Source organism: Sitophilus oryzae, unplaced genomic scaffold, assembly GCF_002938485.1.
Source record: "Sitophilus oryzae breed Bouriz unplaced genomic scaffold, Soryzae_2.0 scaffold_111_pilon_pilon, whole genome shotgun sequence".
Classification (NCBI taxonomy): domain Eukaryota; kingdom Metazoa; phylum Arthropoda; class Insecta; order Coleoptera; family Curculionidae; genus Sitophilus; species Sitophilus oryzae.
In genome coordinates, this window is record NW_022145749.1 from 7,748,427 (window position 1) to 7,770,414 (window position 21,988).

Here is a 21,988-nt window from a genome sequence, read left to right on the forward strand (position 1 = left end):
AATTACGGAGGCTAAAAGGCCTTTTAAGGCCTCCGTAGTTTTGATGGAATGTTAAAAAAACCTATTATGAACATGACATGGAGCTACAGCATTTAAAAATTAAAAAAAAAGGAAAACTTGGACATATAATTTCCAGAATTTTTAATAAAGCCCTTTTTAAACGTAGCATAATAATCTAGAGCAAATAGATTAATTATAGGAATCTAGAGTTTCATTTCTATTTAATTTTATTGACTATGAAAATACATAATAAGCGTTCACGTGTTGTGCGAAATATTAAAATAATAATATAAATCCTTGATATAAATAATATACCGCGTACTATGATTGAAAAAAAAAATTAGCCGATGACTATGAAATGAAGATCGCTGTCATTTTATATGGGAAATGTCCTCAATCGTCATTTCCCAGCCAACTGGACGCCGTTTTTTCGATCATACGGTATATATTGACAAAAAACACTGAAAAGCACATATTTGTTTTCTACTGAAAATAATTCCAAAATAACTTACAATCTGGCAACATCGAAGATGTGCGCATGCGTAGTGTCTGTGACTATATGCAGCAGAAACTCGTTTCAAGGTCAGCCACCGGATCCACACCATTACCCTAAATCGGGTTTACCCTAAATCGTATTATGTAATAAATTAATTCTGTATAAATTTAAAGACGAAATATTATTTTAGATTACATCATATATATATTATATATGATCTGTCGATTAATGCCACACATGTCATCATTATGGGAAGAAGAAAGTGTGTAATAACCTTAATTAATTTAATCAAAAACACAAAACATCAAAAATGATGTGAAAATGATCAAAACAAGCAATGAGCATTGTGAACAATTGTGAAGTAAATACCTATTTTATTAGGCATAATAATTACACTATATTAAATAAAATTTTATCATAACACGTCACCAAGGTACAGTAGTTAATCATGGGAAAATATATGGAATCAAAATATTCCGATGTACGGAACAAAATAATTAAGAAAAGTGTTAAAGCGCCAAACAAGGTATTGAAACATCCAGAAGCAAATAATTATGGTGATGAAACATCATGCAAATCTGATTTAAGTAGAAATATAAACTTAAATGATAGAAGGATATGTGATTTTGAAGAAAACCCAAAAGATGATCAACCATTATTATTCAACGAATGTATTGTTACCATAAGCAAAAACTTAAAAACTTCTTCTCTTTGTATAACACTAGTAAACCAAGATAATGATATATTTTCAGGGGATACACTAAAAATCAGGTTTGTTATGCTTAAGTTATATTAATATATATTCTGAGAATTTTTTTTGTTTAGATATGATCAATATACAAAATATAACTTATTATTCAGTATATTTGACGAAATTGCTTTAGAAGGATTGGACGGTATTACAATAGAAGCATTATGGAAAAGACTTAATATTGTTTTAAAAAATTTTAATCTGTGTACTTTAAAAAACTTAATTTGGAAATGTATTTGCTCAAACGCTGATATAGAATTTTTTGAATTACCTGAGCCTAGACGTAACTTAATGATTAATATGAATGATGATCCCTATGGACATTGGAAAGTATTCACTCCAATGTTTGACATTTATAAGGTAATTATAGTAATAACTTAACTTTTTCTATTTTCAACTTTTTTTATTATATTAGATTGAGTCTGCTCCAAAGGGTGATATTTTGGGTTCATGCCCTACGTTAGCCACAAGATTGGATGTGACTGGTCAAATTCGTGATATGAGTTTGGAACAGGCCTATCAGCTTTATAAAAATAAATTGGTTATAGTTGCCAGTCAAAAATTACGAACAAATGCTTTATATGATGAATTAACTGATATAAATTATGAAATTATGCCAATTGAATATTGTATTTTAGAAAAAATTGGTAGGTCTAGAGAAATAGGAGAAATCACTCAGGGTGTTTCAGCATTAGGCATTGGTATGTTCATATATGTATAAATCAGTAAAAGTTGGCGAGTAGGTCATCAAAATATTTGGCAATGTTGCTACATTTACTTTTCATACTTTGACTTTTGACAAGTGTCATTTCGTGATTATGTCACCCATTTTTTTTTTGAAGTTTAGGCACTATACATGGACTAATATTTTTTTTATATCTACATTATTATGTACTTTGTGATGATTACACCAACAAATTAGAATTAAATGAAGTTATTAACAAATTTTCTGACTGAAAACTAAAGTGTTTAATTGGTTAACATTAAACATTACTTGAGATTCTACTGACAATCCATAAATTATTATACATACTATTATACATATTGAGCGCAACTGAAACACGCCGAAAGACCTATGTAATTTCAATAAAAGCCTCAATACTTAAGCAACAGTACTTATCATTTTTATATATCCAAAGCAGTTTAATGGCAAAGAGACTCGCCATGAAATTGCTGATTCCGACTATTCAGTGGTTTTGCCATTTTATTGCAATGAAAATGGCAGTTTCAACTAACAAAACGCAGACATAATTTTAAATTTGTTAAAGAAAACTCAGAAAATTGAAAATGGCAAATTTCAGATTAGAAAACAATACTAAAATCGAAAATTACAAATATCATATTTGCAAAGAAAAATCTCATGAGAACCTGTAATATTTGCTATGACTACCAACATACAGTCTTTTTTATCATCAAATTTTTTACTTGATGCGATAGCTAATTGTCTTTTTTAGGCAGAATATACAGGGTGATCCGAACTGTATTCCGGAAACTTCGACAGCATATTCTGCAGATAAAAATAAGTAAAAAACTTTGTATAAAAGTATGTCCTAAAATGCTTAGTTTCGGAGATACAGGGTGTAGAAGTTTCATTTTTATTTCGATTTTTTCCAAATAATTTCTGAAGTAACATCAATATTTGGATGAAGTGTCTGGGAGGTTTTTAACATGAGAAATGTGATTTTCATATCAATATGACTCCTACTTGTAGGGGCCACCTACATATTTTTTAACTGGTTTAAAGAGTAATAACTTTTCGTCCGTATCTGTATAAAACTACTGCGCAAAAAAATATACATTTACGACGTTTTTTATGTAAAAATGGTATCTTGGTTAACATTTCTACGAGCAATGGTTCTCGAAATATTTTGAATCTAAATTACCAATTCTTGTCATAATTGACATAAATTAAACATGTTGACTAAATAGTTATTAGACTGAAATCATAAATTTGAAATGTTTTTGTGCCAAAAGTTCAACAGAAATTTGTTTAAATTAATTTGTTTCTTAAAACTGTTTTATCATCATTTCTTTGAAAAAAAATTTAAGATTAATTTAAAAAAGTAAAAAGTTTCCAAATTTATCATTTCAGTCAAATAACTAGGTTTCTACTCAACATGGTTATTTTTGACATGTATTAACTATTTCCATTCAAAATATCTTGAGAACGGTTGCTCGTATTTTTACCAAGAGACATTTTTTACGTAAAAAATCAGGGAAATGTATATTTTTTCACTCAGTAGTTTTCTACAGGTACGGACGAAAAGTTATTACTGTTCAAAACAGTTAAAAAATATGTAGGTGGCGCCCTCTACAAGTAGGAGTCATATTGATATCAAAATCAAATTTCTCATGTCAAAAAACAACCAGACACCAATTTTCATCAATATGTTGACATTACTTCAGAAATTTATTTGGAAAAAATCAAAATAAAAATGAAACTTCTACACCCTGTATCTCCGAAACTAAGCATTTTAGGACATACATTTATGCGAACTATTTTACTTATTTTTATCTGCAGAATATGCTGCCGAAGTTTCCGGAATACAATTCGGACCACCCTGTATATGATTATAAGAGAAAAGGAAAAACATTTTGCTCTTAAGTTTATAACAAATTTTTAATCATCAGAATTCAATTTGGTAATAGTTTCCACGATTTTGATGATGTGCACGCGAACTTTTATTTATTTTTCTATAATAGTAAATATATTTAAGTAATTAAAAAACAACGTTAGAAGTTTTAAGTTATCAGAGTTACTGACAAATATTTTTTAGGGTTTAATATGGACTCTAGATCCGTTCATCATTATAAAAATCGATTGTATGGTCAAAATCTAATCACAAAACAATATTTTTGTCTTGATTCTTCTCTTGATTTTACCAAAACTGGAAGATTGCTACATTTGAGGTAAGGGGGCGCTCAAATATCTTATATTGCTAGTATTGTATTCACACAATGAGTGGAAAGTGAAGCCAAAGAAAAGAAATAGGAATATCAATCTTGCATAAGTCTATTCTTTTGGTTCAACAGGGGTTTCGTGCGCACACGCTAAATAAAACAATCTGATTCGTCTACTTCATCGCTGAACGCTGTCACCTGCCCGCGCATTATTTTAAACTCTCATCTTAATAACGTATTATACAGGGTGGTCCGAACAGTATTCCGGAAACTTCGGCAGCATATTCTGCAGATAAAAATAAGTAAAAAAGTTCGTATAAATGTATGTCCTAAAATGCTTAGTTTCGGAGATACAGGGTGTAGAAGTTTCATTTTTATTTCAATTTTTTCCAAATCATTTCTGAAGTAACGTCAATATTTGGATGAAAATTGGTGTCTGGGAGTTTTTTGACATGAGAAATTTGATTTTGATGTCAATATGACTCCTACTAGAAGAGGGCGCCACCTACATATTTTTTAACTGGTTTGAAGAATAATAACTTTTCGTCCGTACCTGTATAAAACTACTGAGTAAACAAATATACATTTACGACGTTTTTTACATGAAGAAGTAAAAATCGCTACAAGTAATGGTTTTCGAGATATTTGGAATCGAAATTATCAATACCTGTCATTGACATAAATTAAACATATTGTTACTAAATAGTTATTAGACTGAAATCATAAATTTAAAAAGTTTTTGTGCCAAAAGTTCAACAAAAACTGTTTTATCATTATTTTTGCAGAAATATTTATGATTAATTTAAAAAAATAAAAATTTCCCAAATTTATTATTTCAGTGAAATAACTATCTACCCAACGTGTTTATTTTTCATCAATGATGACATATATTGTCTATTTCCATTCTAAATATCTTAAAACGGTTGCTCGTAGCGATTTTTACAAAGAGATATTTTTTACGTAAAAAGTCACAGAGATGTATATTTTTTCGCTCGGTAGTGTTATACAGGTACGAAGAAAAAGTTATTACGCTTCAAAACAGTTAAAACACATGTAGGTGGCGCCCTCTACTAGTAGGAGTCATGTTGACACCAAAATCAAATTTCTCATGTCAAAAAAACTCTCCCAGACACCAATTTTCATCCAAATATTGACGTTACTTCAGAAATTATTTAGAAAAAAAAACAAAATAAAAATGAAACTTCTACACCCTGTATCTCTGAAAGTAAGCATTTTAGGACATACCTTTATAAGAACTTTTTTACTTATTTTTATCTGCAGAATATGCTGCCCATGTTTCCGGAATACAGTTCGGACCGCTATAATTTTTTTTTATTGGTAATGACATTATTTCAACCTGTTATTTTAGATATTCATCATATTTATCCGTTTCTTGTTTCTGCTTAAATATGTCAGAAATTAAATTTAAATTTATAAGTAAAGGCGCGAATAGTCAGACGCTAAATTGATTTGCGTGGTAGATAGAAACTTATAAGACTACTTCTCACAAAACACATATTCAGATTGGTTAGGCTACTTCTACTGGTTAGTATGAAATAAGTCAACTAATCCTGAAGCACTTCTCACGCTTGCGTAGTTCAAAGCTGTTGAACGAAAAGGACCAACTTATGTGTATTTTGTATAGCTCCATCTGAAAAATTTGGTTTCAATTTCTGTTCCTTACTAGCAATATATTCTTATAATATATTTGGGGGCGCCATTAATTAACGCGAGACGTTTTTGAAGATTTTTTTGTATTTTGAGTATAAATGCATTGGATTTATGTAAAAACTCAATTTGGTTTATTATTTTTATTAAGACTAAACATTTTTTTGAAACATTTTTGTTCTGTCAATACCAAATAACTACATCTGTTTATGGATTTTAATATACAGGGTGATCCGAATTGTATTTGCGAAACTTGGGCAGCATATTCTGCAGGTAAAAATAAGTAAAGTTTGTATAAAGTCCCAAAATGCTTGGTTTTGGAGATACAGGCTGTAGAAGTTTCAAACTAACGTAGATATTTGGATGAAAATTGGTGTTTTTTGATAGGAGAAATTTGATGTCAATATCAATATGACTCCTACATGTAGGAAGCTCTACCTACATATTTTTTAACTGGTTTGAAGAGTAATAAGTAATTATTTTTCGTCTGTACCTGTATAAAACTACTAAGTGAAAAAATGTACATTTCTACCTATTTTATTTTAAAAAGGCCTCGTCAAAAAATCACGGCGCCTAATCGTTCTCAAAATATTTTTTGTAATGTAAATCAAAGAATATGCTGATGTAAATTATCAATACATGTCATTATTGACAGAAAATAAACATGTTGACTAGATAGTTATTTGACCGAAATGGTAAATCTGATTTTTACCAAGAGTCCTTTTTACGAAAAAACGGCGAAAAATGTATATTTTTCACTCAGTAGTTATTTATACAGGTACGAAACGAGATGTTATTACTCTTCTAGCCAGTTAAAAAATATATAGGTGGCGCCTCCTACAAGTAGAAGTCATATTGACATTGAAATCAAATTCCTCGTGTAAAAAAACTCGCAGACACCAATTTTCAATCAAATATCGACGTTAGTTTATAGTTTTTTAAAAATTATTTGAAAAAAAATCGAAATAAAAATGAAAGTTCCACACCCTATATCTCCTAAACGAAGCGTTTTGGGACATAACTTTATAGGAACTTATTTTCATGTTTTTATCTGTCGAATATGCTGCCGAATAAGTAAGTTTCTCAATACAGACCACCTTGTATAGAAGGATTGTGTCATATTTCGACATTATTTAGTCTAGAAACAAATTTTACTTTCAATTAATCTCATTTTCTCACATAGTTACACTATTTTTTTACCTAAAAAAGTTATACAGGATGTTTCAAAAAATATGTGCCATCTCTCGTGGGGAGATATAATAATAGCTCCCGTATATAGCGTTTGACGCCTTGGAAGTAGCAAGGTACAGCTTGCTATACTAGAGCCGTTCGGTATACAAGGAAGGTAATGTGGCTAGCACTACGCTTCAACCGCCTATTATTACCTCAGGATTGTGAATCCCAAGTACTCATTTAAGGCTGAGTCGAACTAGGTACCCAAACTATTTTTATTTTAATAAAAGTAGTCGGCTGATGAAATGCCGGGTGTGGGAATCGAACCCACACCTTGAGATTGGTAGACGAGAGCCTGTACCTCTACGCCACCGGGCACCTGGTGGGGAGATTCCTCACGTAAAAATAAGATTTATTTTTCATATCAACATAGGTCCCACTCTGCTTTGTTTCGTAGCTACAGGGTGTTACAGTCTTAATATTGTTTTGATTTATTATAATTTTCTTCCAAGTACTTTTTAGCATTTTGAATGAAATTTTGAGGATAAAAGTTACTATAAATGGGACATATTTTAAAGCTAAAAAAGTGTCGCCATATTCACCAGGGACGTGCATATGGGTTATTACTGGAATATTTTTCTAAAAAAAAAACATGTACGCCATTGACTTTTTCTCTTGTTAGCTAAATAGTGTAAGCAATTTAATGCCGATTAAAAGTTGTCTCTTGATATTTTCTTGATTTCGGCCTCCTTGATGAGATAAACGCAATTTTATTACTTTGATCCAAGTCTAATAGCAACCTTGAAAAAATTTAATATCATTGGCTTGCAAAAGTTTTAAATAAGTACTCATTGATTTCTCATCAAAAAATATGAAAAAAAGTTCCTATAAACATGGGTATCGAAATGCATAGTTTTAGAGTTACAGAATGTTAAAACTTTTTAAAATTAGGTTTTTTGTAATGATCTTAAATACTATTATTTTTCTGTTAAAAAATTAATAAAATAATAAAAAAATAAAAATATATTTTATTAATTTTATTTTTATTTTAATTGTATTAATTATGATTAATAAAATTGCGTTTATCTCATCAAGGAGGCCGAATTCGACAAAATATTAAGAGATAGCTTTTGAATGGTATTAAACGACCTACACAATTTTGATACCAAAAGAAAAAGAGTCAGTGGCGCACATGTTTTTTTTTTGAAAAATATTCCAGTGATAACCCATATGCACGTCCCTGATGAATTTATCGACACTTTTTTAGCATTAAAATATGTAGCACTTACAGTAACTTTTACCTTCAAAATTTCATTCGAATCATTAAAAGTACTTGAACGAAAATTATAATAAATCGACGAAACAAAGCAAAATCGGACCCATGTTGATATGAAAAATAAATCTTATTTTTACGTGAGGAATCTTTCCACGAGAGATGGCACGTGTTTTTTGAAACACCCTGTGTATTTGCCAAATTTATTGACATTCTTCTAATTCCCCCATATAATTAATGGAGGCTCATAGTTCTTCAAAGACAAATTTTTCCAGTATATTCATAATAAAAAAAAACGTTTTGCAGGAGATTTTATAGAAAAACGAAAACAAAATCGTTAATCGTAGCTGAAACAATTATAGATTACCTAAAGAAATGTCCAAATTATCAATGTGAATATGATGCGATGAAAAAATTATTTGGCGGTATTGTTCCATACAAACTTTTAAAAACCTCTGAGTTGCTAAAATATATTGAAAAAAAAGAAGTAAGTTATGCTGGCACAGGGGCGTGCGGTTCATGGAAGCGGAGAAAGCACCGCTTCCCTATACATTGGGGCAAAAAGAAACCAAATTTTTTAATTAATAATTCATAGCAATTAATATGAATTTAGGTAGCCAAATTTCCCTAAAAGATTGCGTAAACAACGTAAATGCACCTATAGGCTTGGTACATTTCAGTTGATTTCAACAAATTCCGACCGCAGCGCTTCAACGGCAGAAATCAGAAATTATTATTATGTATTTATGTTGATCGCAATAAAGTAATATTGAAATAGTGGTTTTGTCATAATATTTAAGTATTTTAGTTTTTTTTTGCTAGTGATTATAAAAAGATTATAAAACACTCAGGTACGAGGTTGTAGTGATGTAACGCTGTTTTGGGTAGTAATAAATAAGTGAAAAAAATTCGAACTAGGCGTCGTGTTGTGATGTGATAATTTCAAATGTTAATAAAAATGTTAACGCATAAAGGAGAGCGTAATTAGGGTGTTGTTGGGTGCAATAACATTCAATAATTCAACTTTCCCGGATATTCAACTCTCCCGAAACAACATTTTATAGATTCATAGTTTCTCACACCGATTTGATCAAGAGCAAAAATGAATTCAACCAGTTCGACGAAACAAGTGAGTAAACAAAGTGCTCGTTACATAATCAAAAAAATTAAAAAGACATACTTATACTATAAGAGGATAAAATATAATTTGCAATATTAATGGTATACTTTTTTTAATCAACTAGTGATTAAATGTTTTATGAACATCTTCTAAAATTATAATTATGTACCTTTGAAAAACTTCGTTATAGCCGAAATAGCCCCAATTATGCTCCACTATCAAAACCGGTGATTAAAACTATGCTCGTTACCGTAGTTGAACTCATCTAAAAAGTTTTTTTAACTGGAATAATAAATAATACAAGTTAGACCTGATGATATCAAAATATTTACTTTTTTATTTTTATTTTTAGAATTTTCACAAATTATACTTCCTAACACTTTTAGAATAATTAAATAATAAGTTTTTCTTATTCTCGCTATTTAAACCCGTGTATTTGTAAGTACAAGTTGTTTACGAAATTCTCCGATGGTGGCAGCACCGGCGGAGAATGCACCAAGTCTATTAGACCGTCTTTATCGCATCGGAAGTGCACCTTAGAAGCGTATCTCGAAATTGACGCACTAGTTTCGCTTTGGGGCTATTTTTTATTGTAGTATTTTTATAGTATGGTAGTAAAGTAATAGTAATAAGTATGGGCCAGGTAGTGGCCATTAACAAGCGGTTGCAGAAAGCGGAAATGTCATTTGGCATCATGGAGCTATCCCGTGGGGATCTATTATGTCTTTTTATTAGCTAGTGATAATGTTCATATTAAACTGATACAAAAAAGTACTACTCGCGTTTATGAAATAAATCGGTCTCATTGTAATTTTAGTTAATATCATACGTTTTAAGTTTGAGTTTCATGCATCCGTTGTCCGACGATACGATGATACGATATTAATTTTATTGGTTGAATTTAAAGGCTTCCATTGGTTAACCGTTTCTAACCAATCAAAGTCTTTAAATTCAACCAATAAAATTAATATCGTATCGTCGGATAACGGATGCATGAAAATCAAGCTTTATCCACACCTAATTATCAAAAATTTTACGAATGTATCCGCATGGAGAAAAAAACTGAACTATATTTTCAGCAAAATTGAAAAACGTTTAAAAAAATGCTAAAATTTTCAAAATGATACACAACACATGGTACACAAGATGGTTATGATTAAAACCGAAAAAAATTTAATAATTTTGTAAATAAATAGCTTGAATCGTGCTAAAGCATAACCTTTATTGGAAGTTTAGTAATGACCCGAGCAGGGTAGATTAAAATTGGTTTCAAAAAGGGTAGCGATGATAAAACTTTAGAGCGGGCGAAGCGGGCAAGCGACAAAAAGAAACAATAATTCATTCCGATAAAAGTGGGTAAAAGCATTTTAAGCCGGTTGAAGCTAGCTGACTGGCGCACTTTGGCCACGCGCATACAGTTGTTCCTCTATTTTTCAACGCCAGTCTGCCGCGATAAAAGGAAAATCGGAAAGCTGGTGCACTATAGATGTACCCTTATAAAAGTAACAGGCGAAACTGTAGGTCATTCTGTAGGTAAACAAAAAAATTTGTTGACTTTTTTACTACCTTTATCGAATTGCTTCCTTTCCAAAAATTTTACCGTACGCCGCTGTGCTAGCAGCAATGTCATTGTGCACAGAAATAAGTTAAAAAATTGTAGTCGGTGCCTTATAGAGAAATATATCCTGATGCTGCAAAGAAGGAATATACGGTTAAAAGTGCCAACAGGGAAAGGGTCTTAAAAGTTTTACAGCTAAAAAGCCCTTATATCAATATTGACGCTAATTGGGCAGAAGAACAGTATTCTTCAGACGAAGAAGATGAAAATGGTAAAACAATTTTAGTTCCTACATTTTTCCACAAGATGTTTGAAAAATGCACGGTCAAATTTCAGAAGGCGATTCCTCATAAAGAAATGCGGAAAAAGGTCCGATAAACTTCAACAACTCGGTACCTCCAGAAGGAGGTATCGTTCACTCACTGATAAGAGTCAATGATGAGCCAGTTTGTTTTTTTTTTCAGTCCACAATAGAAACCAACTGCGAAAATTTTCGACTAAATAATTTTTTTGATTATTTCATCTAGAACTGGGCTATATTTTGGAGATAATATAGACATAATCTTAAAAAAAAATAGTTATACAAAAATGGACAGACAAAATAAAACATATTTTGAAAGTAGATAGTGGTAGTTATGATTTAAAAAAAATATTTGGCTCGGGGTCATATAGGTTTGAGATTTAAAAGACAAAAAAAATAGTAAAAATAGTAAAATAGTAAAAAAAACTCAAGGAAGCTGTACGGAACCCTCGGTGGGCGAGTTCTACTCGCACTTGCCGGTTTTTTTTTAATTAGAATCACTCCCTGAAATTTAGCTGCGTATTTTTCGAACATCCTTATTTTTTTTCTATTTATTTTTTCGACTTATTTTTTTCTATTCATTTATTATTTCAAATTTTAATTCCCTATAAATTAATAACTTTAGTAATTAGCATTCTATTCTGAAATACCCTGTACAACTTTAAATGTTATTTAAGAGGGCACCGAGATTGGTAAAGGATTATCGACGAATTTAGAATACACAAGGGAACTGTACAAAATTATTAAATCTTATGGACCAGAAGGATGTTGTGCGGGTGACGTTCGTCACACATTTGACGTAGACAAATCTACACTAAAAAACTCTCTGTTGAAACTCTCTAGAGCAGATTTAGTGGATGTCAAAAAGAGAGACCTAGGAAAACAGAGATGTAATCAGTAAGATCTGAAAAAAGCTGGATTTTGGTCTTTTATTTAGTTATTGTTTTAAGAATGTGCTTTGTATTTTAGGTACGTAGCAAAATATTTTAAAGAGCAAGCGTCTTATGAACCGCCTCCAAAAATTCAAAAGACCCAGAGTACCCAAGTTAGTACTGTTGAAAAACTGAAACAAAGACAAAGGCAAAAATTAAGTGGTTTAACGAAGGACAGGTAAGAAAGTAATATACATATAATATTATTTAAGTCAAAATTATCAAACATTACTGATTTCTTAACAAAGCTTGTATAATATACTCTGTTACTTCTATACAGGGTGGTCCGAACTGTATTCCGGAAACTTCGGCAGCATATTCTGTAGATATAAATAAGTAAAAAAGTTCCTAAAGGGTGTAGAAGTTGCATTTTTATTTCGATTTTTTCCAAATAATTTCTGAACTAACGTCAATATTTGGATTAAAATTTGTGTCTGGGTGTTTTTTGACATGAGAAATTTGATTTTGATATCAATATGACTCCTACTTGTAGAGGGCGCCACCTACATATTTTTTAACTGTTTTGAACAGTAATAACTTTTCGTCCGTACCTGTAGAAAACTACTGAGTGAAAAAATATACATTTCCCTGATTTTTTACGTAAAAAATGTCTCTTGGTAAAAATCGGTACGAGCAACCGTTAATACATGTCATTATTGACAAAAATAACCATGTTGAGTAGAAACCTAGTTATTTGACTGAAATGATAAATTTGGGAGCTTTTTACTTTTTTAAATTAATCTTAAATTTTTCTTCAAAGAAATGATGATAAAACAGTTTCTGTTGAACTTTTGGCACAAAAACATTTCAAATTTATGATTTCAGTCTAATAACTATTTAGTCAACATGTTTAATTGTAAAACATGTTAAACTTGTATAAAACTACTGATTAAAAAATATACATTTACGTTTTTTACATAGAAAAGGACTCTTGGTCGCTACAACAAAGTAAAAATATAAAATGTTTTTACTTTGTTGTTTTTTAAATGGAATACCTTGTATATCATCTTTTTATTATATGGAGAGTTAAAAAATGAACATTTTTTATATTTAAAGTATTTCAAAATTTTTAATAGTTTTGCAGATACACGCAGTATTATTTCATATGGCGCTTTTAATGGTAAAATACAAGAGAAAAATCATTGGGTGGCTTTCATAAATTACTGTGGAAAATGCCATATGAAATATAAAACCGCGAATATCTGCGAAACAGTTAAAAATTTTGAAATACTCTAAATACAAAAAATGTTCATTTTTTAATTCTCCATCTATTGAAAAAATAATATACAGGGTGCCATTTAAAAAAAACGAAGAAAAATTATTTTATATTTTAGAAAGTTTGGCATAGAATTTTGAACATCCTGTATGATTAACGATTTCCATATTTATAGTAAAGTAAGTATAGACCATCTAAAGTAAATACCTAATATAGTTTTGATTTCAGGACAGTTCTTGAAGTATTAATAAATTTTTAAGAAAGGCTGAAAAATTTATAATTTTTATTTATTTATTAATATCTCTGAAACTATTAAAATATATTTACTCATGTCTTAGGATTATGTAAAGTGATCTGAAAAGAAGCCAAAAATGCATAATATAGGTAGAGGGTGTTCCATTTAAAAAACTCATCTCAATCCACTAACAGTTTTTTGAGCCACCCTATAGAAGCTAAAATATTTTCCTGAAATACATCCTCGTATATACTTTAGAATTATTACACTTAACAAAATTCCCAATTTTTTATTCTCAGAGCTACAGACCCTGTAAATTAAACATGTTGACTAATAAATTTGGAAATGTTTTTGTGCCAAAAGTTTAACAGAAAGTGTTTTATCATCATTTTTGTAGAAGAAAAGTTAATGATAAATTTAAAAAAATAGCAAGTTCCAAAATTTATCCTTTTAGTCAAATAACTATCTAATCGACATTTTTTGTGTATTGACTATGGTTTGTGAAATGTATTGACTATTTCCATTCTAAATATCTCGAAAACGGTTGCTCGTAGCGATTTTTATCAACAGACATTTTTTACGTAAAAAATCACGGAAATGTATATTTTTTCACCCAGTAGTTTTATACAGGTACGAGCGAAAAGTTATTACTCTTCAAAACAGCTAAAACACGTGAGATGGCGCCCCTTACAAATAGGAGTCATATTGACATCAAAATCAAATTACTCGTGTCAAAAAACTCCCAGACACTAATTTTCGTCCAAATATTGACGTTAATTTAGAAATTATTTGGAAAAAATCGAAATAAAAATGCAACTTCTACACCCTGTATCTCCGAAACTAAGTATTTTAGGACAAACATTTAGACGAATTTTTTTACTTATTTTTAACTGCAGAATATGCTGCCGGAGCGGAGTTTCCGGAATACAGTTCGGATCACCCTATATAACTGGAATAACAGTTTTAGTATGACAGTACATATACCATAAATCCTCTCTGTTCTCTGATCATCATTAAGCAGTCCAAAAAGAAGTACTAATACAAAAATTAGTATGTCTGCAACGAGGGGTAAACCGCGAGACCAATGCGGTGTACAACCCCAAACCAATGCGGACCAATTGTGTGGACTAATGGTGCCGATTAAGTGACAATGCTAAGAAATTGGGGAAATTGACCAATTTTGCAGAGCCAATGGAACCAATTAAGGGGAAATTGACAAATTTTGCAAAGCCAATGAAGCCAATTAAGGGGAAATTAGGGACCAATTATGAACCAATTAAAGGCTAATGTAAAATTATGTTAGTAAAAACTACACGCTATCGAGTCCGCAAATCTAGCGGAGTCAACGACAGGGTTGCCAGATTGGACCCTTAAACGCCATTTAGGATATTTTTAATGATTAATTGACGTTTGCACAAGAGAAATAATTATTTATTGAAGTTATTTACAGTGGCGTGAATACCAAATATTGGTTTCCGTTAAATACCTTAAGCTCGTAAGGTCCGTTTGACACGAGCAAAAATTATGGCGAAAATCATTAGGTAATTATTTCAAAAATCTGCTCAATAAAATGTTTTGAGGTTGTTTTACTGAGTCTTAGTTATAAAGCGCAGCAAAGGACCTACCTCAAAAACCTCAAAAAAAATCATATTTTATTAACAAAATATTCAAATTAATTTTGGAATACTTTTGGTTATTATTTTTGCCATAATTTTCGCTCCTGTAAAATAGCTGTAAGCTTAAAAAAATTGACGCTTTGACAATGCACGTCGAGAGAGAGGATTTTGGTGTCAAAGGTTGGATAAAATCTGGCAACCGCGACCAGCACCGGCGCGGCGTATTGTAAACGAATATAATTCGTACGACGCAGCACGTATTTTTACTGTTTTCTTCTATCCGTTTTGTTTTGGTTTTGCTTTTCTCTCGGTACAAAATAGTATGTCATGATGTGTAAGACGTGTATTAGACATTATTAAGCTACATAATAATACGGTAAGAACTCTTGTAGGTATTAAGTTCAAAATTTAGTATCGATACCTACGGTATAAAATAATAGGCGACTTATGCCCAAGCTTATGCAAAGGGTTTGACAATAAATGTTTAAAATTTAACTTGTAGTGCATATGTTAGAAGATGCAGGACAGAAATGAAAATATCAGGACTCTCGTATTTATCTATAATACCTAATAGTAATAATAATAATATTCTATATAAAATTATTTTTGAACCAATCTTTTTTGACAATTCGTTGACATTTACCCAGAGATATCAGATGGGGAGAAAATATGCTAGACTGCACGAATTGCCCATAGATATGAGCGGGGGAGGAGAATGCACAATGGTGAAATGGGGAAATGGTGAAAATTCTGAAAGACCAATGTGCCAATTAAGAGCCAATGTCCAGTGTAGTGTGCACAATTTTGGGTCGCGGTTTACCCCTCGGTTTTATGAATCTACAACAGAAACTGCAAAAGCTTTAAGCTTCATTCAGAACCTCGCAATTAGTGGAATAAATTAGTGGTTTCAATTACGCTTTACACTTTTTGGTTTACGATCATTATTAATAGAATATCCTAGCAACAGCTTGCGGTAGTCAGTTGCAAAGCCAAATATTTAGCTTAAAAAACAATAAACTTTTGATTTCTCACCACAGTTTTTCTTGACGGATGATAAAAAGTAGAAGTAGAAGAAAAATTTCGTGACGCCGGGATCCCGAGTTTACATCGTGATCATAATCAACACATTGATTTGTTCATACCTGTTATTGTTTAACCGCGGACTGTTATTTATGTTTAAAAAGGGATACAAAAGAGTTATATTTTTTGATACTTAAAAAAAATTCAGTTAACGTCTCCTTTTTGCTGCTAGGGCTAATCTGGACGGGGCCTACTTTGTTTACGCGAAATCCGAACCGCGGTCCTCGGCCATATCACGGTCAATGACCTACCGACTTGGCAAGTGTCTAAATCGACTCTTACTCACGAGATATCCGATCTCATCCGGCCTCGAACCGACGTAAATGAACAGTATGTGTCAATAGATTTTACACTTTTGCTATAGAACAACAGCACGACACAGAGTTTCGAAACGGTCAACCCTCCATCCAGTAGTATCGCTTTACGTCGCTTAACTTCGGTGATTTAACGGGAACCGGTCGGTGTTTCAACATAGCTGGCCGTTGCCATTTACAAATCTATGACTCTATGATTCAGACCATAACCAAGAATTTCGATGTCTAATAAACTAGATTATATTTTTGGCACCTATAGTATGATTTGGTATGATGGACTAAATATTTTCGCGAAGAGAGCCGAGTAAAGCCCCGTTTTCAGAAAAGCGACTGTCGCCAGCGACACGTCAAAAGAACCAATCAGATTTGTACAAAATTCAAACAACTGTCAATTTTAAATTTAGTACAGCTCCCATTGGTCGTTTGAAGTGTCAATCAGTGTAGCTTGCGACACGACGTCGTTCTGAGAACGGGGCTTAAGTGTGAGTCTCTAGCAAGAAATTACTTTGAACAGCTTACAGCATCGCACCGCAGATCGTCAAATAATATGTTATATTTGTTTGTTGATTTATTTTTAGAATATATACACAAGAAGAATTTGAAGCTGATCAGAATTTAAATATACAGAAGACTTCTCACTTGCCTGATTGTTTGCCAGTACCCCTCATTGTTTGCAATTACTTTATTTCCTCATACAATAATCCAGAAATAATTAAAGAGGACATAATTGTTGCTGAATTTTTCTGTGAGAGTAAAACATTTAAACTGAACTTAATATTTCCAGATATATTAGACAAAATTAATCTTACTCATGTTTTGTCACCTGAAGAATTAACTTGTAAAAAAATTATTAATTTGGATATATCATTAGAAAACATATACAAAGAAAAATACAAGCCCGACTATATAATGAAGGCATTCTTGATTCTAAGTCTCTTTAAACAAATTGATTTTGATAAGGAGGCAGTTATAAATTTTCTTGATTCGGACAGCAAACTAAAGGAGTCAAGTTTGAAAAGGAAGCACTCAGATATGTGTGGTAAATCGGGACAGAAGAAAGAAGAGTGTTTGAAGATATCTACAAATAAAGACGAGACGATAGATTATATGGGACCTACTCCGGTTTTGGCATCCATTAAAAAAGTTGATACCAATTTAACTGTCGAAATTGTAATGTCAACTCCGCCAAAGGCTTATGTTACAGGTAAATAATTTTACTAGTGGTATTTTTTTATTTGGCCATATCTGAAATTATTATTTCCTTAATTGAGGTTGAATTTAAATGTTTTTAGGCTTATCTTTCTTCTTTGTTCTCTAGATAGATTATAATAGGTTATTGTTATAGTCTGTACAATAATCGTTCAACGTTACGTCATCGATATTTAGGTATCCGTTTTAGTGTATGTCTGAGATAGGTTCATATTGTTTAGACAATTTCAAGTGAGTTCCAAAATTAGAAATTTCGTGTTCCGATTTCATTAATCTCAAGTTGGTATGTTTAAATTAGATTTTTTGGTGACTATTGGCCCGTTCCACTGCAACCTTTTCAGATCTATTGTGGTCCTCTTCTGGCCATGTAGTTCTTGGTCAATGCTCATCATTGCTTTTACTGCACATTTACCAGACTGTCGCACCGATATAAAATGTGTTCTGTCGTTTCTTCCTCAACAACTTTGATTTTTTATTAAAAAAATCTCCACATGACTTCGTCCGTCAATCTCATCAGCTTTAAATGCCTATTAAGCTTACAATGCTCTGTTAGTAGACTCACTACAGCTTTGTTTGTCATTCTATTTCTTCTACACAATCATGGATTGCCGTTATTTCCCTCTATAAAATTGTAACATCCTGAGATAGACTTACTGGGAAAGTTAATCGGCCCTACTATTCCGGCTCCTGCGCGTTCCGACGTTATTGAGCTGTCTGTATACCAGGTTGCCTCAGTTTGAATGGATACACCATTGACCCAGTCTTTTCTGTTGCAATAATAAAAATTATACTACCTTAAACGGGGTACCTAAAAATTTATTTTAAATAATTACTACCTTTAAACGGCAATAACGTGTTTAATTTAAATGGAACACCCTGTATATTTTATGAGAATCAGATGTACAATTTAATTGTCTATGAAATTGTATTATACCATTTTTTATCTATCTATCTATATTATCTATCAACTTTTCGTGTAGAAAATGCATTTTCTTATAATTTTGACCTCATTTATTAATATACCCATGGAATATTGACATTTTAGATTATTTTTAAAGATGTAACAAATTTTTAAAGAGCACAGATACTAATATTGTCGATATAGTTCCTTTATTTCATTAAAAAATAAATAAAAAACTATTTAAATATTTGTTAGAGGACCAATTAATATGATTTCAGTATTCAAGTTACATTAATTGGCTGTTTGCGTTGATTAATAATAATTGCTCCAAATACTAAAAAACTGAATTTTGTATGTGTATTAGACAATGTGGTAAAAAGTATCACCTTAAAAATTTTACTTCATTTTTTGACGAATGCTGTTTATAACAGAGATGTTCATTTTCATAATTTATTATTATATTGATTTCTGATACAAATCCACATTTATATTTAGAATAATTTATTAACTAACACAATTAAGTATGTAATTAATTAATATTTGGGCGGAAATAATGGTGGTATATTTAATTAATTGTATACTTATAAAGATTTAATTAGTTTTCTTTTTGTATACAAATGGGCTAATAATATTATCGTTTATAGCACCTGTACATTTTGTACATTTGTTGCTTTAGAAACAATCTAAAATGTCAATATTCCATGGCTATATTGATAAAATAAGGTCTAAATTATAAGAAAATGCATTTTCTACGAAAACTTGAAGGGATAGGTAAAAAATGGTATAATACAATTTGATAGACAATTAAATTGTGCATCTGATTCTCCTAAAATATACAGAGTGTACCATTTAAATTAAATAAGTTGTTGCCGTTTAAAGCTAGAAATTATTTAAAATAAATTTTTAGACACTCTGTATGAGGTAGTAATATTTTTATTATTGCAACACAATAACTGATCAATAAATAAACTTCAGTAAATATTTAGTATTAAAATCTTTCGTACCTTTGGAGAAACGAAGCCAAGAACACAAAATTTAAAATATTTTTAAAACGGTAAGGTTTAGGTGTGATAAACCTTAATCAAATTTACCTTTATTTTAATCGCAGAAACTAAAAATGTAATAAAATACAGGGTATTCCATTTGAAAAAATACAACCTTGATATATTTATTTATTTGGGACGCTCTGTATCTTGTAAAAATATTTTTAAATTGTAGCTCTCATAGTCCTTCAACGAACCCAAAACTTGCAATTTGTAAAAATCTAATCGTTTAGCTACAATACTCCGTGTCGTATGTGGTGAACAACCCTGTCTATTTTAGGAGATATTACTCAATACAAACCTGTTGAAGAAGTGTCTGCGAGAGTATTAAGAAGAATACAAATAATTTTAAATGAAATTAATCACCAGGTGGTGTATGAATCCATTCAAAAACTGTCGAAATTCATTTATACCAAAGAAATGGGCGAAGGTAAGTGTCAAAGGCTTTTTTTTAAATATATAACGTAACAAAAATGTTTCTCAGTATCTGCGATATATTATATTAGGCAGTTAAATCACGGCACGAAATTTAAACGTATCTTTTGTGACGTAAACTTATGACAAGACGTAAAATGTCTGCTGTCGTTGCTTTTTCGTGTAAACAAGACTTAAAGCAAATATTTTGATGTACGAAACTAAAACGTTAGAATTTTATTTCCATAATTGTTTTGTCTAACATTTTTTTCTTAATTTAAAGACAGTTTTAAGTTTTTTAATTTGCATTCCATTGATTTCTCTCACTTCACTACACTACTCACATTTAAATCTATAAAAAAGTAATATTGAAGAATAAAACAATCATTATTGAAAATTGTGATGTTATAGGAAGTAGCCGTAACGCTTTTTTCTACGACTAGCCTAGAAAACTGTCGAACTCGTGTGCAAAACGTCGTTTTCGAAACTCGTTTAATATACTATTATGTATCCCTAAACGCATTAAATTAAGCTGATGAACTAGTAAGGTAAGGATTATGGTAATCCTATCTTAGTCTAGAGCCAGTACTGGGTATGCCCAAATGTATAACCTGTAGCGCCGTTAAACTCTGAAGCAATGACAAGCAAACCGTTCACTGGAGAACATGGGCACAGGCATAGCAAAGCTTTCATCTACGGACCTAATTATAAAACCACAAAATAACTGCTAACGATCAGCAAGAATAAAGTGCGAATTACAACAGGTCTCTTGACTCTTGACAGGACATATGGATGTCAAGTGCTACCTGAACAAACTCAACTGGTATCAAGGAAGCCTGTGCTGCAGACACCGCAATAAAGATCGTACAATAGCAGAGCACATAATTTGTCACTTCGCTCTGGATCGCAAGCGACACTTTCTATTTGGGAAGGCAACGCTAGAACCAGAGGAACTATGCTACCATTCTATAAAGTACCTACACAAGTTGGTGCAGGGTACAGGGATAAAAGAGTGGGTATAGATATAGAAAGGGGACAAACACACACACAATAGGCTTTACCGGTCGCAGTGTTTCCGGCATAGGATGGCCGCGGCCCCGTAAAAGTACTTACTTAAATGTATGCAAGCGTACATGTCAAACGAGACTACGAGACGTTGATGTCTTTAGCCGTGCTTTAACTGTCTATTATTTAGCATTTTACTTAGTGTGGGTTTACATGCATCCGTCATGTGTAGTCTATCGTTGTTTTTATGCACCTTATTGGTTTGTTTAAAAAAATGGCAGATCATACTTCACCATGATCGGGGTAACTAAATGACGGATGACGCATGACGGATACATGTAAACTCTCCCTTAACCGCTGCACTGAATAATTCTCCTTTAATCGCTACAGAATGGTCTGATCGACACCTCTATTAAATTATATAATTTAATGGAAAATTAAATGTTTTTGTATCTCTCTTTACTTATATGAGTTTACATGAGTTAGAGTTAAAAATATATACTAAGGGTCGGCATTTCTGGTCTTGGGTGCCGATTTTCGTGTGTACGAAGGCTATATACGGTCAACACGCTTAGTAAAATAAGATGTACTGAATAAAGACAGAAGGCAAGTATTTTTCCAAGCGCTTGGAATCTAGCGTCAAATTAGGTGATTATGTAATTGCTCTCTCTCCGACTTACTAGATTGCCATAGCGATTCACTCCTATACATGTAAACGCCGACCCAGTGTATATACGTACCTTAACTGGACTTTAACCGTAACATACTTATATGTTACGGTT

The 21,988-nt window shown here is 31.5% G+C and overlaps 1 protein-coding gene across 1 annotated transcript in view; it reads left to right on the forward strand.

Annotated features, from left to right (window-relative positions):
• The first annotated feature begins 763 nt into the window (after positions 1 to 763).
• Positions 764 to 21,988, forward strand: part of LOC115884975 (general transcription factor 3C polypeptide 1) — a 68,972-nt gene continuing 47,747 nt past the window's right edge. The window contains exons 1-10 of the mRNA XM_030903709.1: positions 764 to 1,267; positions 1,322 to 1,607; positions 1,663 to 1,948; positions 4,025 to 4,157; positions 8,569 to 8,749; positions 11,043 to 11,211; positions 11,919 to 12,138; positions 12,211 to 12,351; positions 17,213 to 17,838; positions 20,068 to 20,217. Coding sequence (XP_030759569.1) covers positions 945 to 1,267; positions 1,322 to 1,607; positions 1,663 to 1,948; positions 4,025 to 4,157; positions 8,569 to 8,749; positions 11,043 to 11,211; positions 11,919 to 12,138; positions 12,211 to 12,351; positions 17,213 to 17,838; positions 20,068 to 20,217 — 2,515 coding nt within the window. The 5' untranslated portion in view covers positions 764 to 944. The remainder of the gene's footprint in view (positions 1,268 to 1,321; positions 1,608 to 1,662; positions 1,949 to 4,024; positions 4,158 to 8,568; positions 8,750 to 11,042; positions 11,212 to 11,918; positions 12,139 to 12,210; positions 12,352 to 17,212; positions 17,839 to 20,067; positions 20,218 to 21,988) is intronic.